This window comes from Mycteria americana, chromosome 1, assembly GCF_035582795.1.
Source record: "Mycteria americana isolate JAX WOST 10 ecotype Jacksonville Zoo and Gardens chromosome 1, USCA_MyAme_1.0, whole genome shotgun sequence".
NCBI lineage: Eukaryota > Metazoa > Chordata > Aves > Ciconiiformes > Ciconiidae > Mycteria > Mycteria americana.
Genome location: NC_134365.1, coordinates 69,399,658 through 69,413,723, shown reverse-complemented (window position 1 = coordinate 69,413,723; position 14,066 = coordinate 69,399,658). Strand labels below are relative to the sequence as shown.

At 49.0% G+C, this 14,066-nt stretch overlaps 1 protein-coding gene across 1 annotated transcript in view; it reads left to right on the top strand.

Moving 5' to 3' along the window:
- The window catches only part of LOC142411134 (voltage-dependent calcium channel subunit alpha-2/delta-4-like), a 125,508-nt gene that overhangs the window by 102,511 nt on the left and 8,931 nt on the right, over nt 1–14,066 (top strand). Inside the window, exons 27-32 of the mRNA XM_075504488.1 lie at nt 2,048–2,109; nt 3,279–3,293; nt 5,223–5,267; nt 6,240–6,302; nt 12,233–12,303; nt 13,143–13,218. Coding sequence (XP_075360603.1) covers nt 2,048–2,109; nt 3,279–3,293; nt 5,223–5,267; nt 6,240–6,302; nt 12,233–12,303; nt 13,143–13,218 — 332 coding nt within the window. The remainder of the gene's footprint in view (nt 1–2,047; nt 2,110–3,278; nt 3,294–5,222; nt 5,268–6,239; nt 6,303–12,232; nt 12,304–13,142; nt 13,219–14,066) is intronic.

Below are 14,066 nucleotides of genomic sequence, written 5' to 3'. Positions count from 1 at the left end.
TGACAGATGGCACAGACGGGTTAGACATGGCTGTGAGCGATGTGGAAAGAGGAAGAAGAGAGCTGGGAGACTGCTTTCCGTCCCTGCCACTGGCCACCAGCGTAAGCCCCCAGGTACTCTCCTTCCTCATGTTGCCGGCAACTCTGGCCAAGTTCAGTACGTGCTACTCATACCTCCTGGGCAGAGGCAAGGATTCAGAACCATTCCCTTTGAAGAACAATTTGAAGCTAGATGTTCCCACTGGCAAAAACAGGAGCCACTGAGTAAGTCTCTGCATTGCAAGGTTATGTAGGTATCAAGTCCTCTTCAAGTCTCGTAAAAACTATATGTCCTAGGTAATGCTCAGTCCCATTGATGTGATCTGCTGTGATAAAGGGAATAACTCTTTCTTGAAATGGTTTTCAAGGATAACAATTAATTTATTTAAAGCTACATACCAAATCGGATGCGTGGGCCTCATCAGACTCAGCAGCAACAGCACCATTTGCCTTCTGTCATGGACTGCCGATTTGTCAGCAGGGGCACCAAGCCAAACCATGCCTGCGATAGCCCCGCCAAAGCTGATGAATCTTCACCCGGGCTGGACTCAGCGCCGTCCTTCCTCCTTTGTTTGCATGCTTTGTCTTGTCTGGTTTGCGCTCTGCGAGGCTTAGGGCAAGGCAGCTCTACAAAATCATTCCTTTCCTCCATGTACAGGCAGTCAGATTCAGTCTACAGCAGGGAGAGCTGGATAAGAAATGCGCCTGTGAATGGGATTTTGTGAGATGTACCAGCAGCGGGAATGTGACAAGGACACTGGTATAAAAGGCAGAGCTGATGCCAGGTGCCAGGGTCTCTGTACATGCTGCAAGAAAATATACCATCGCATACTCCAGTTTTAATTCATACCCATCTGAATTAGAGCATCAGATCATACTGTTAACTTAAAAGCACCCACACGGCATGATTCAGATTTAAAGGATCTGTTCGCCCCTTTGAAGCTCCTACTAATTCAGAGGAAACCTGTAGAAACAGCAACAGTTCATCCACCCGATATTGGTGGTTGTGAAAAAAGGCTCAAACTCTCCCTCTCTGTACTTCTTTTTCTCCGTCACTTGCACTTTATATTCTATTTCAAGGTCCCGCTTGAGGCTGTAATTCCTGCAGAGCTCTTGGGTTCAACTAGTTGACACACAGCCCCGATGTTCCCCGTCACCGTGCCAGGCTGCGCACGACTGCACTGGTTATTATGTATGCTTGTAGGCAACCTAGCCGGGGACAGCTAGGTTATTCTGTCGGGGACACCCTGCACCGTTTCTTCTCCTGTGGAGCTGTGCCTTACTTCAGGAGCATGATGCTGGGAATAGAAGAGAAATTAAGCCAAGAAATTAGGACGCACTTCATTAAGAAACACACACACACACTTTTGCTTAGCGGAGCGTGCACTAGGCTGGGACCGGGTCCGGGTAACGAAGCACTACTTCTAATTGACACTTTTCCATCAAGTGGCATTCATATTTTTGTGCTTTCATAGTGGCTTAGGAGCAATCTAAATCACTATGGTTTCCCCTTGAGAGACAGGTGGGTTTTCAAATGAATCCCTTCCTCGCACTGGCCTACTTTATTTCTGATTGATGCTGTGTGGTGCAGGAGATGAGGCTGGGGTGATCGGAAACGTCTGTTCTGGCCAGGCAGATCTAGAAAAGACAAAGATGAAAGCTCATGCGCTCACTCTCCTGGGGTTTTTTTGGTGGGAGTTTTGTTGTTGTTGTTAATCTCTTTGTAGCTCCGTAGTGTTTAGTGGGAGGGAGGTGTCAGTACCTCGGTACAGCAGTCAGTGTCCCCTTTTCCTCTACCTTGTTAAACCTCTGACTCTCACTTAGCAGTCTGACTCAGCGCTGATCCCCCTATGCTTACCATTCACACTTGGAAGCGGGTTGCAATTGTGATTTCCATCCCATCACTTCGGGTGAATTTTTACCCCTCCTTTCCTAACTAACTTGTGTTTGTCTTTTTCTCTCTTGCGTGTTCCTCTTTTCATCCTCCCCCCGCTTTTTGTTTCCCGTAGCGGTGGGTGTGCAAATTAAGCTGGAGCTGCTCCAACGCAAGTTTTGGATGGCCATGCAACAGGTAGGAGCATCAGCAGTCGTGCAGAGAGAAAATTTAAAGCTCTTTGTCAGCTAGGTCGATGCTATGTTACATCATGTACGATGGCATTTTGATGAGGGCTTTTGTGAAATTCATATTAAAAGATTTATGAAGTAGATTAGTTTGAAGTCACACATTTCTGTAATCCTTTGACGGCACTAATGCCATCTGAGCCGTGAGTCTGAGCTGTTCTGCAAATGCCGTGTTGACAGTGTCAGCATCCTGGCCTGGCATTAGCTCTGCTGCATATGACACATTTAATTGTGGAAATATGTTTTGTGCTCATTCAGCCTTTCAGAAACCTCATGGAAATCTGCAATTTTGGGCACCCGGAAAAAAAATCTACTGCCCTCTCTTATCATCTTGATAATGGTAACAAAATGCTACCAGCTTGCCAAAATAAAAATTATTTGCTCCAGGGATAAGCTTTCAGTGTTGTCCTAATTTTGGACACTCTTGCTGGACTGAGAGAAGTGGCATAATTAAAACAGCCCCCCGGTCTGAGAGGCAGGAAAAGTGAGACACCTCTCCCTCACCACCCAGGGGCTTTCCCTCCAGGCTTTGCTTTCGGGGAGGTCTACTGGAGGGGTGAGACTGATGGGACCGAAGCAGCACACAGCAGAAGTGGCTCTGCTGTCAGGAGAGGGAACTGTCATCAGACGGGGATGACAGAGAAGATAGGAGGGCAGGAGGCTGCTCACTGGGAGCGAGCACACGTGGGGAACGGAAAAGCCCAGAGTTGGCCACGGTGGCAGGACCATCCTCACAGGTGGGAGATCACGTAAACCTAACCTGAGCTAAAAAGACTTATGCAAAGCATGTAAGCACATCCTGAAGCATCAGCAGAGAGCTTCATTTTAAAAAATCTCCTGAGGGCCATACCCAGGCAGTTCTCACACAAACAAGCCCGCATGGGCGTTAAGTGAAACCGGGAAGGCTTATTAAAGAAGCTGAAAGGAGGCCTGTGTGCCAAGTGCCTGCATGCCGCGGCCCTGGTAGGTGCTGGTATGAAAAAAGCCTGCGTATGGTTTCCCAGGACATGACCGCCGTTTGACAGAGGAATGACTAACAGATTTTGTTTTCTCTTTCTCTCCTGCTTCACCGCATGCTGTGCTGCTCTGGATGTCCATGCTGTGCCTCCCGTCTCCCAGCCCAATGACAGTGATGTAAGTAGACAAAAGCTGGGGACAGGGAGGCATCCCGGCGTGCCTCGCCGCAGCTCGGCTTCGTAATTGTGTCGTTTGTGTGCCAGCATATTATAGGCACTGTCCCTTGTCTGTAGCCACTGGAGACGGTCCAAGCCTGTCACAGGCTGTGTTTGTCTTCACAGTAATTAAGGGTCTTTGGCAAAGCTGAAAGTGCTCTGGGTCACAGCGTTTCAGAGACCTGACCAACAGCAGGAGGATGCTATCAGGTAGGCTGGTCTCTGAGGAGGGAGCTGTGCCCATAAGGCAGTAGGTCTCGGAGCAACCAGGGAGCTCAGGTTCAGCCCTGCCCTCTCCTCAGGGGCTCCCTGTAAGCTGCCGGTGTTCTCGGATCAGGCTCCTCACCACGCTCCCACTGCTGCATGGCCATCCCAGCACCGGGCACTGCTGGAGCTTCTCCAGGACTGGAAGAGCAGCGGTGGCAAGACTAGGTCCTCACACTGCTGAGGAAGATGCTCATGGCCCTTCTTGTGGGAAACCACTGTGGTTTACCTGGGTTTCTGTTCTGATTTCCAAGCTCTGGGCTCTATTGGTTATCCCCCAAGGCAATAATAGTGGTTCATTGTGGCCAGATTTCTCTGCTGACCAAAGGAAGGAACCCACCAGGGATGAAGTACAGGGCCACCTCTGTGCATACATGCAAGAAGGCAAAACAACCCGATGCTATTTTGTGGTGAGGCAAGAGTGAGGCAATGCTTGCAACTGTGGGTAAAGGGTTGTTTTTAAACCATCATCCCTAGAGCCTCAAAAAGCCAGTCAGAGTTGGAGCGTGAGCTTGCGATATTGCAAAGCCATGGGGCTTGAAACAAACTCAGGCATCTCCAAGCCTCCTCTGAATTTGAGCAGAGGGACGGAAACCTGAAACTATTGGTTTTGTTTTGCAAAACTCAAGAGGAGAAACAAATTCTAACTGAAAGTAATGGTCTTGTTGCGGTTTGAAATGGCAAATTCACCTCTTGTTACTGAGAATCATCCAGAAAGGAGGCTGGGGTTTATGCATAAGGGTTTTTGCAGAAATAAAGGGCAGCTGGCTGAGAGCAGACAGGCTACGCGACATGTCGGTGTCCTTCCCTGACCCCAGAAAACCTCTGGCAGGAAGGGGACCCCATGTACAGAAATGGCAACACCATGTCAGCTTTCTTCCCTCTGCTGCTAGAGAAAATAGCATTAAAAAATAACACAAAGAGACAGACACAGGCAACCACGGCAAACTCGGAACAATTATGAAATCAATAAGCACCTGAAGGGCTTTGTTACTCACCACTTAACCCCTCATGTCCCCACCCGGTTCAGTGTTGTGAAACACATGTCAAGTCCGGTACACAGAAATCCTAAATGAAACAAATGGATGGTGCCTTGGGCTACACAAGCACCATTCACATCCTATTTTATCATTAGCTGTCTGGAGAATAAGGAAACCAACAGCAACAACAACAAAAAAATCACTGCCTGAGAAGAATCCTGATCTAAAATAACCATGCCATGTGTTCAGTCCAGATACTAGCAGATGCTGAAATGCATGCTGGTTTCTCACTGGTGCACAATAACCTTGGCTCTCGCAGCCAGAGAGCTTGATGCTGCCCTCTTTCTTTACAAGTGCCACCTCTGCTCGAAGTGCTTAGGTGCTGCTGGAAGGGAGTCGGGGAGGCAGGTGCAGGATCAGGGCCCTCAGCAAAGGGGCTCAGAGAGGTGGGGAGTACGCAGAGCCGCTGAGTGACCAACTTGGGGGGTGGTACCTGTGTTTGCTGTAGAGCTCATCTTGGTGGAAATGCCAGCTAAATTGCAGAGCTTTATGGGATGCTGGTATGGGGACCGTTAGCTCAGCAGTCCCAAGGGGGAGACTGTAAGATGAGATCATGCCATGGTTAATTCCCTGCTTTTCCTTTCCAGTGCAGTGCCTTGGACGGTGCCTGTCCGCTAAGCTGTCAGGATGACGTAAGTTGCCCAGGTTTCTTCTCTGTACCTGTGATAAGTGTGATTGACTATCTGCTCTGTGGAGATCTCTCTCTTCCCCCAGAAAAAAGGTATTGCCTGTTGTCTCTTCACAAGAGGTTGCACAGCTGGGACAGGACCTCATGCTCTTGAGACAAACCTGTAGTTTAGGTCTTCCCCTCAGCTGCGAGATGTCAGCTGAGCCTGGGCAGGGGCATGGGGATTCCAGCCAGTGACTTTAAGGAGAGTCCGTGTCCTCTAAGGCTGTCTCACTGGCATCCCAGGTTTGCCAAAGAGAGTGGCTGTCAGCATGACATGCATGGTGGACACCCCTCTTTGCATTTACACCACTGCTTCAACCTTGGTCTCAGGCATATTTGGGACAGGAGCTCCCCTGCCCTGGAGAGTGGGATCACCAGAGAATTTTCCTTCTATGTTCATGTAGGATTTCCTCTGCATCCTAGTTTTTCCCTGTGAGACCTAAAGGTTTTTATCTAAACTCTGTGCCTCCATTTCCTGCTCTGCAAAATAAAAATAAGACCAGCACTGATGATACTCAGTGGTGAGGAGAGGGTTATTCCATGAGTGGTTATAAAACTCTAAAATCTGAAGATGGAAAGTATTAGATACCATTTTATTAAAGACAAGTGCTCTCCAAATATCCTGTTGCTTCCTGCAGGATGCCTCGTCTTCTTAAATGTGGCCCAGAGCCTGCTAGGCCTGCACACAGCCCTGGCAAGAGACAATCTCTGTCACAGACAGCTCGCAAAGTAAATAATACCTCAAAATGGAGGCAGAGAGGGAAAAGTCAATTGTGTAAAACCCGTGGTAGCTGAGCCGTGGGGCTAGGCATGGAAATGCCGAGGCTGTTGCCATAAGCACAAGCCCACACCGCTCCATCCTGCACACAGCGGTACATACCAGCCAGCCATGGAAAAAGCTGTCTTTAATGTTGCTTCTCTTTCATCTCTGCAGATTCTGAATTGCTTCCTCATTGATAATAACGGCTTTATACTCGTTTCCAAAAGACCTGCAGAGGTAAGAGAGCATAAGAGAAGGAGAAGAGTGTGCTTGGCTTGTTCCTAAATAACCCACCAGAGCTGGTTAAAACAAATGAAGTTCAATTGTGTAATAAGGGTGGCTGCGGTATAATTAAATTCAGTTGTGCAGTGAGGGGGAAGCCTCCTGGCAGAGTGACAGCACATCCTAGGTAAGGAATGAGTTTGCAATGATAAGGAAGGAACTAGTCAAAATATCTTTTTATCAGAAGTGAGGAAATTAGACTTCTTTCCCTTGGCGCAGATGCTACCAAAAGATGATCTGAGACAGTCCCAGAAGGCAGGTGTGCCTTGACGTGGGAAGGGAAGGGAAGGGAAGGGAAGGGAAGGGAAGGGAAGGGAAGGGAAGGGAAGGGAAGGGAAGGGAAGGGAAGGGAAGGGAAGGGAGCAGTGCTTTTGAGCACCTCTGAAGTCAAAGCAGGTATTCTTCAGGAAAGGAAACTGAGGGGATGGTAAGAGCAAAGTGCCAAAGGCAAAAATGAAGTTGAAATCATTTAAGCAAATTGGAAACAGGAGCATACCTGAAGAACTGGAAGATTTACTGAACTCACAGAGGTGAAAGGAGTAAGGAAAAAGACTCAGAACAGTAATAAAAATATAAGCAACAAAAGTTGCTTCCTTTCCTCCTGCTGCCAGCGCCTCCACGACCATTTCTAGGGAGCTGGAGGGCTGCAGTTTGTGATGTGACATCCCATGCAGCCTGGGTAAAGTCAACACTACCAGCCACTGCATGGTTTAGCTATATTTTTCTGCTCCCTGGTAAATTCACCACAGACCTACTTGTTTCAAAATAATAAAAGGCCATAAATTTGGATGTCAGAAAGTGACAGTCTCACTGGAAGTCAGTTGGAACAGTCTCATAAACTACAAAGTAATAAGTCAATAGCAAGAGTGGGCTTACAGAAGAAATGGGAAATGAAGCGATTTTGTTACTGAGAGAAGGGTGGAGTTTCATTCAAACTGCCATAGCACTGGAGTTAACAAATACTGTGTGTATATTTCCAAAAGGCAGTAGATCCGATCCCAGAAATTGCTTTCTTCAAGATATGACAAACAGGTCGAAATGGAAATTAAAATAAAGTAACAGAACACGTGATGGATGTGATTAGAACAAGCAGCACAGCTTCTATAAAGGAAGAAAACCTATCTTATCAGCTATAGTTCTTTGAAAGTGTGAGTAAATCAGAATAAGGGAGAATGGATGACCTCCTGCATTTCAGTTTTTCTAAAAGCCTTGAACAGAGTCCCTTACAAGGGGCTGTTAAAGAAGTTCTGGGTAAAGAGTGAAGTGTGAAGTAGTGGCATTGATCTCAAAGTAGCTGGGACAGAAAAGAAAGAAGAGGAATTTTTAGATGGATATTTAGACAGAAAACGTCAGCTATGTGAGTCCCATGGTTTCCCATCTGGACTTGTGTTGGTTAGCATATTCAGAATAGGCTGGCAAAAGAAAAAGGTGAGAGCGTGAATTCTGCAGGCACCACACAGTAAGTTCAGAGAGGCCAAGATAAGAACTGTTGAGACTCACAAAACAAAATGAATCAGCAACAGAGTGGCACCAGGGGCTGATACAGACAGATATCAAGGGGGGGCATACTGCAAGGAATAATCAACCTCTTTTCTGTCGCGAAAGTGACCTACCTGGCACACTGAATATTCCAGTAAAAGTGCCCCTTCAATGACGTGGTGTGCCAAAAAAAAAGCAAAGAAACCTTGAAAAATAAGGGAGGAAAATGCTGTAAAGTTGTATTGGCTCCCTACTCTGGGAGGCCAGGTCCTGCTGCGTGTTCGGGATGGGCTGGTAGTCTTAGGAGCCACTATTTCCTCATCTGACCCCCATGGCATTTTCAAAGGTGCTTTACTGAGTCCTGTGGCATGTGTCCATAGATAGAGGCAACTACACCCTTTAGGTACCACATCCACTGTTCATCCTCAGCACCGCCCTCCTGGGTTCTATCTCTGTATTTTTCCTGCATCTTATGGAAAATGGGTTTTTCAAAAAGCTCGTCTCTGAAAGATCTGACTAGCAGAAACATGGCATTATAATGGATTTGGGTAAATTATAAACATTATCCACGTGCCTCCAAGATCAGGCATTTTGGCAGGCACCAGAGCTGTTACCTCCCCTGATCTCGGAGAGTTCACCACTACTTTTCTTCTGATTTCTTCATCTTGTGTCAGTTACTGCTTTTATTTCCCAATGGCACCGAGAGTGTCCACGCTGTTAAACCCTACAGGGAATTCAAGACAGCAGCAGCACTAAATCAGTACCCTGGGTTTCATAGCCTTGCCACCTGCATGTTGCTGCGTGGGATCACTTGCTGCTATATGGCCTTCCCTGCCCCACCTCACACGCTTCCCTCAGTGCATCCTTTAACATAACACCAAAAAAAATCTTGTAACTGGATTTTTGTGGGTTTTTTGCCTTTCTGGAGAAGTCAGCTAGTTCGCTGCCCTCCCTCCCTGCCTCATACCTGACACCAGGACCAGCAAGAGTGGCTCAGCTGCCCGGGTCAGCGTTTCAGCCCAGCGGCGGTGAGAAGGGCAGCCTGCCTGCGTGCTGCCTGCTCTGCCCCTCCGGCCGGGATGGGAGGGAGCTTATCGGATGCTGAAGGAGCGAGGGTGCACAGGCGAGCCATCTGCCCCGCTGAGCGGCACCGGCTGTGGCAGCTCCAGCGCAAACAGGGCCCCACGCACATCCCCACTTCCCCAAGGAAGGCAGCCAAGGAGCTTTCACATCCAAAACGCCCGCTTCCCAGGGCAAAGTGCAAGCTAAGAATAGTGGAGAGGTGCCAAAGCACCTGTATCCTTATAGCCCCCGGGCAAGCAGCTCGTGCTGGAGACCTGCCCCGGGGGCTATGAGATGTTTTGCTCTGTCTCTCTGCTCGCTCCCTTGGGGCTGCCGTGCTTTACAGTGTGCTCAGCCTGCTGCCTGCCCGGGGCTGCCTGCTGCCTGCCCGGGGCTGCCTGCTGCCCTCACCTCCTTCCCTGGGTGACCGCACCAGGGCGGCTTCACACATGAATGGGGTGAGGACAGCCTGGCTCAGGCTCTGCTCCCCTCTGCCCTTGGGATGGGGGATCAGGATGGGGGATCAGCTCTAATAACCTCTGCCTGAAGGCAGCAGGAAGCTTACCGGCAGCCAGAAGCCACCACGGAAGAAAGAGGGACTCAGGATTTTAATGAGTGACGCGTTGGAAGCTCCCTGCAGGATTACTTGGGGAAGAATGGGTAATCTCTTAATTCAGTCTAATCCCCCCATCCAGACTCATTGCGGAGGGAGCAAAGAGTTAGTAGCCAGAGCCAGGAGAAGGGAGTGGGTGACGGAGAGGACCAGGCGATCTAGGGCAGGGGATGAAGGGAAAGTAAGTGGCAGGCCCAGGCTGTGCCGCAGCGAGGGCTGCTCTGCGCTATGGTGCTATGTTTCTGCTGATGTTTGCAGCCACGGCCCCATGACCGCCCCTGAGTTTTTAGCCGCCTTTCGCTGCCAGCCGGAGGCACGGCTGCAGGTCACAGGTCTGGAGCTCCCTCCGCCTGCTGCATCCAGATGTCCTCTCGCTCACCAAACCTCTTTCTCTAGGACTGCTGCCTTCTCCCTGAGGCATCTTGCAGGGTATATCTGCAAGCTCTGCCCAGGCGGGACTCCAGGGACAGGGTGCAGGGTGGCAGCTAAAAGGCCAAGATCCCACCAGGGCTGGGCAGAGCTTGTGGAGAAGCAAGGTCTGGCTTTGTCTGAGCCATGCAGCGAGGAGGCTGCCCGCTTGCCCAAAGCCTGGCCCATTTGGCAGATCCCGTTTGTCTACAGCTTTTGTGTGTACCAAAAATACAAATTGCTCAATGAGGCAGCGAAGCATGCACGCATGTATGTCTGTGAGCAGTGATGTACCTTGCGAGCCATATGTGTGCTCCAGGACGCATCTCTTTCCTGTGCGTAGCCTGCATATGTACTTGTACGCTCTCAGCTGCAGGGGGATGTGGTACAGCGTGTGTCACGCAGGGTGTCAGAGGCGATGCTTTCAGAGGTTCACAACCTCTGAAATTGCAAGGGCCTGTGGAAACCTGCCCAGAGCTGGGAGTTAGGAGAAACACAGCAGAGGGATGTCTGGGAGAGCAGCAGCCAGTCACTGGAGGAAGCAGGTTGTAACGAGAGCCGCTTTGCAAAACGTCACTTCAGTACAGGACCGCTTTGGCTTCTGCCAAGTGATGCTTTCCTGCGTTACTACCTGCACAGGGTACCTAAAACAGCACCGAGCTTTGAATGTCTGATTCAGCGTTAAAGGCTGGTTTGCTGATGCTTTCCTGAACACATTCCCCAGGCCTTACTCTCACCTACACTAATAGCTCCTCATACTTGTACCTATAGGAACGATGTCCTACCCGGAGAAATTCGGTCAGACCAGCATCTCTGGACAGGATGGGCCCCATTTACAGTCCTGCAGTGGCCCTCTGCCCTTGCCACACGGGCTGCAGCTCGCACTGCGTTAAATCCCACCGCTCCGGCTCCTGCTGGGGCTGCAGACTGGTATTAAATGGAAGCAGCTGGCCTCCTCACCACCCTAATCAGATTGATAGAACGAGGGAGGTGAAAAAAGTTAGCGCTTGCTCAGACACATTTGACTATGTCTGAGACGATTACAGCCTAAATGCTCAAAGGGGAGCTGATGTTATGTATCGATTTATACAGTGAAACACCTTCTAAAGCCTGTTGGGAAGAGGCTCATAACTGTGTAACACTGCTGTTAGCTGATTACCATATGATCTTAGGTAAATCTGCCTAAGGGGTTTTTTTTTTTAGTGGAAATGCCCCACAAATAAAAGAAGTCATCTGTCATCTGCTAATACGTGCTAAACGACTGCTAGCTTATCAGTGGAAAAGTAAAATGCCCCCCCAAACTGCGTGAGCGGTTCCATAACATATGGGAGCTATTTACTGTGTCAAGACCCATGAGCCAGGAAAATAGATGGAGGACAGCTCATATCCACGTTTTTATTATTTATGAGTATTTTATTTACTTGCTTGCAAACAAAGCAGTGGACTTGGCAGATTCAAAGCATTTTTGCAATAGATTTGTCATGGTTTAGTAATCAGGAAAGCCAGAACTGTTGTTTGTTTGAAGAAGTCTTTCGAGCAGCAGTTCCCGCGTTTGGGATTGAGACAGTATTTGAGGTTATTGACTCCAAAACGTAAATGGGATCAGAGGGCCACGAGCTCTGCTTTTAGTCCAGGCATGCAAGCGGGGTTTGGGGGTTGTTGCCCCCCAAATGCAACTTTTGCTAGGGTGGAGTCTGTGCTAGCACAGCTCTGGCCGTGCCAGCTCATAGCGTGTAAGCTAAAGGGATGGGCCAGTGTGTGTTGTGTTGTTTGGGTTACTGCCTGCTCAGAACCTGCACAGCAGTGAGTTGTAAAATTGTGTTTGCTACCTAAATAAATGTGTACGGCGCACTTACGTGCAGTGAGTCAGTTCGCCTAGGGCAGCAGAAGAGCAGAGGTTTCCAAAGCCACTGCGGCCGCGGGCTAGCAGAGAGGCTCAAGCAGAAGAGACTTGGACATTCAGATCCAGAGAACATGGATTCACAAAAACCCACAGGAGAGCCCAGGCTCCCAGTGAATCAACGTGCCTGGGTCTCTGCAGCTTGAGAGTCTGCCTTTTTCTGTCACAAGCTGCAGGGACTTACGTGGGCTAAATCATTTCCAAGCACGGTAGGAATGGTGCAGGATGCCCAGCTGGTGATGGGGGAAGTCCTCCCTCAAGCTTTCCAGCCAGCCGAAGGACAACGCTTGGTGTTACCTCCTTTTAAAACACTCATTATCTGTAGTAGGCCTCCAGACAGACTGGATCGGTTGGAGCCATCGAGCATTTGGAAATTTTACTGTTGACAGTTTATTCTGTTTTTTTCCTTTCTTGTGCCTGCAGACTGGAAAATTTTTTGGTGCAGTGGATGGCTCAGTAATGACCCAGCTGCTAAACATGGGCATGTTCAGGCGGTAAGTGGGGGATCTCTGCGCTGTACTTCTCTTTCTTCAGCTGCTGTGTGGGTCAGAGCATATTGGTCCCCATAAGCAGCACCACTGAGCAGGAGGAAAATGCACGTGCTGGTGCATGTGGCTCTCTCATTCGGCTACAAGAGCTCCTTTAGCTACCCACCCCCTCCCCTGACCTGCTCAGCCATCGTCACCACACACCCTGTTTCTCCTCATCTCCTGCTCTTCCACCTGCTGCAAAGCACCAAGAGAGACAGTAACTCCTGATCTCCATTTTGCCAGAAAGCAGCTGCTCCTCTCTCTTTTCCAGGGAAAGATGCTATGGGAAACACTTCTTGGTATTTTGGGTGAAGTGCTTCAGTTCCTCCTGCCACTTGGAAAGCCTTTCTATGAGCAGTTGTCTGAGAGCCCCCAGATGTGGCGTTGCAGCTGGCTGAGCACATTTCTCTCTCTCCTAAAAATACCTCTGTTCGTCTCACTCCACTCCCCTAGCCCATGTCAAAAGAGAGTTCAGAGTTTCAGTGGCTTGAAAACAGAAACTAGGGGGACCTGAGGTAGACACAATTATAATTCTCCTGCTTCACAGCCTGCTTTACTCACCATCTGAAATTAGGGACATATTTCCTCCTGTACTGACCCAGTTACATTAATCCGGGGCCTGTATTTCTTGCTCTGCAAAATCCAGCACTGACCAAGCAGCAAAGCCATGTGTAAGCAGGCCACTGCTTGAGTTCTTCCATACAGAAACTTTTCTAGAAAAAGCGGCGCACGCTGACGTGTGCGTCCCGTAGGCAGTTGCGTTGCTTGCTTTTGACTGCTTGCTTGTTTTGTGTTGATTGCAGGGTGACGATGTATGATTATCAAGCAATGTGCAAAGTACCCTACCACCACCACAGCGGTGCCCGGCCTCTGCTCAGCGTACGTATCTGTCGGCACACAGCCCTCTCGGCTTGGCTGTGGAGGCTTTTTCCTAGGATGCCTCCAACACCTTGACGTAGCACGGTCCCCAGAAGAGCTCAGTAGCTGTTTGCTTTCAAGTGACAGCAATGTCCAAACTCACCTAAGGCAGATTTCTGAGGCAGTGATGGCCACTGACAGTGGTTTCCAATTTGGCTCTCTATTGGCATATAGGATCTCACTGAAAATCGGAAGGACCAGGGAGAGGACAGGAACTAGACTATGCCAGGCTTCTCCTAAAAGCTGAAGAACCAGCTTGCAGCTGAAATGAACAGAAGTGCTTTTACAGGGCATGGTTTTACTCAGCAGCTCAGAAAGGAGAGTTGCATGGTCAGGGAACAGAGCATCTGGGAGAAAGCTGTCAGCCTCTCAGGGAAGCGTCAGTGGGCTTGGAGCAACAGAGAGAGGGGTTAAAGCTGCCGAGAAATGCCGACAGCCCAGGGAACAAGCTGTCAGAGTGAATAGTTTTGCCAGTACCCAAATGCAACCTCTCTTTAGTCCGATACAAGCTAATAATCTCATCCCACTCTACCTTCCTAACCTGGCCTCGAACTAAGGCAGAACTAAGTAATAACTCAACACTCAGGCCACTTCAAACTAGTTGAAGCAACCCTAAACAGGGATGTGTTTATTGCTGTTATAATCGGGTTTTTGATACTTTAAAATGTGGGGTGCTGGAAGTACATCCTACACAATGACGTGGTCATTTTTTTCCAGTAAAAGAATTTTCAACAAAATATTACTTTTTAATAATGTGTTACATTTTTAACAATATAGCAGTTTTGGCAATAGCTATACTTAAGCTGGAT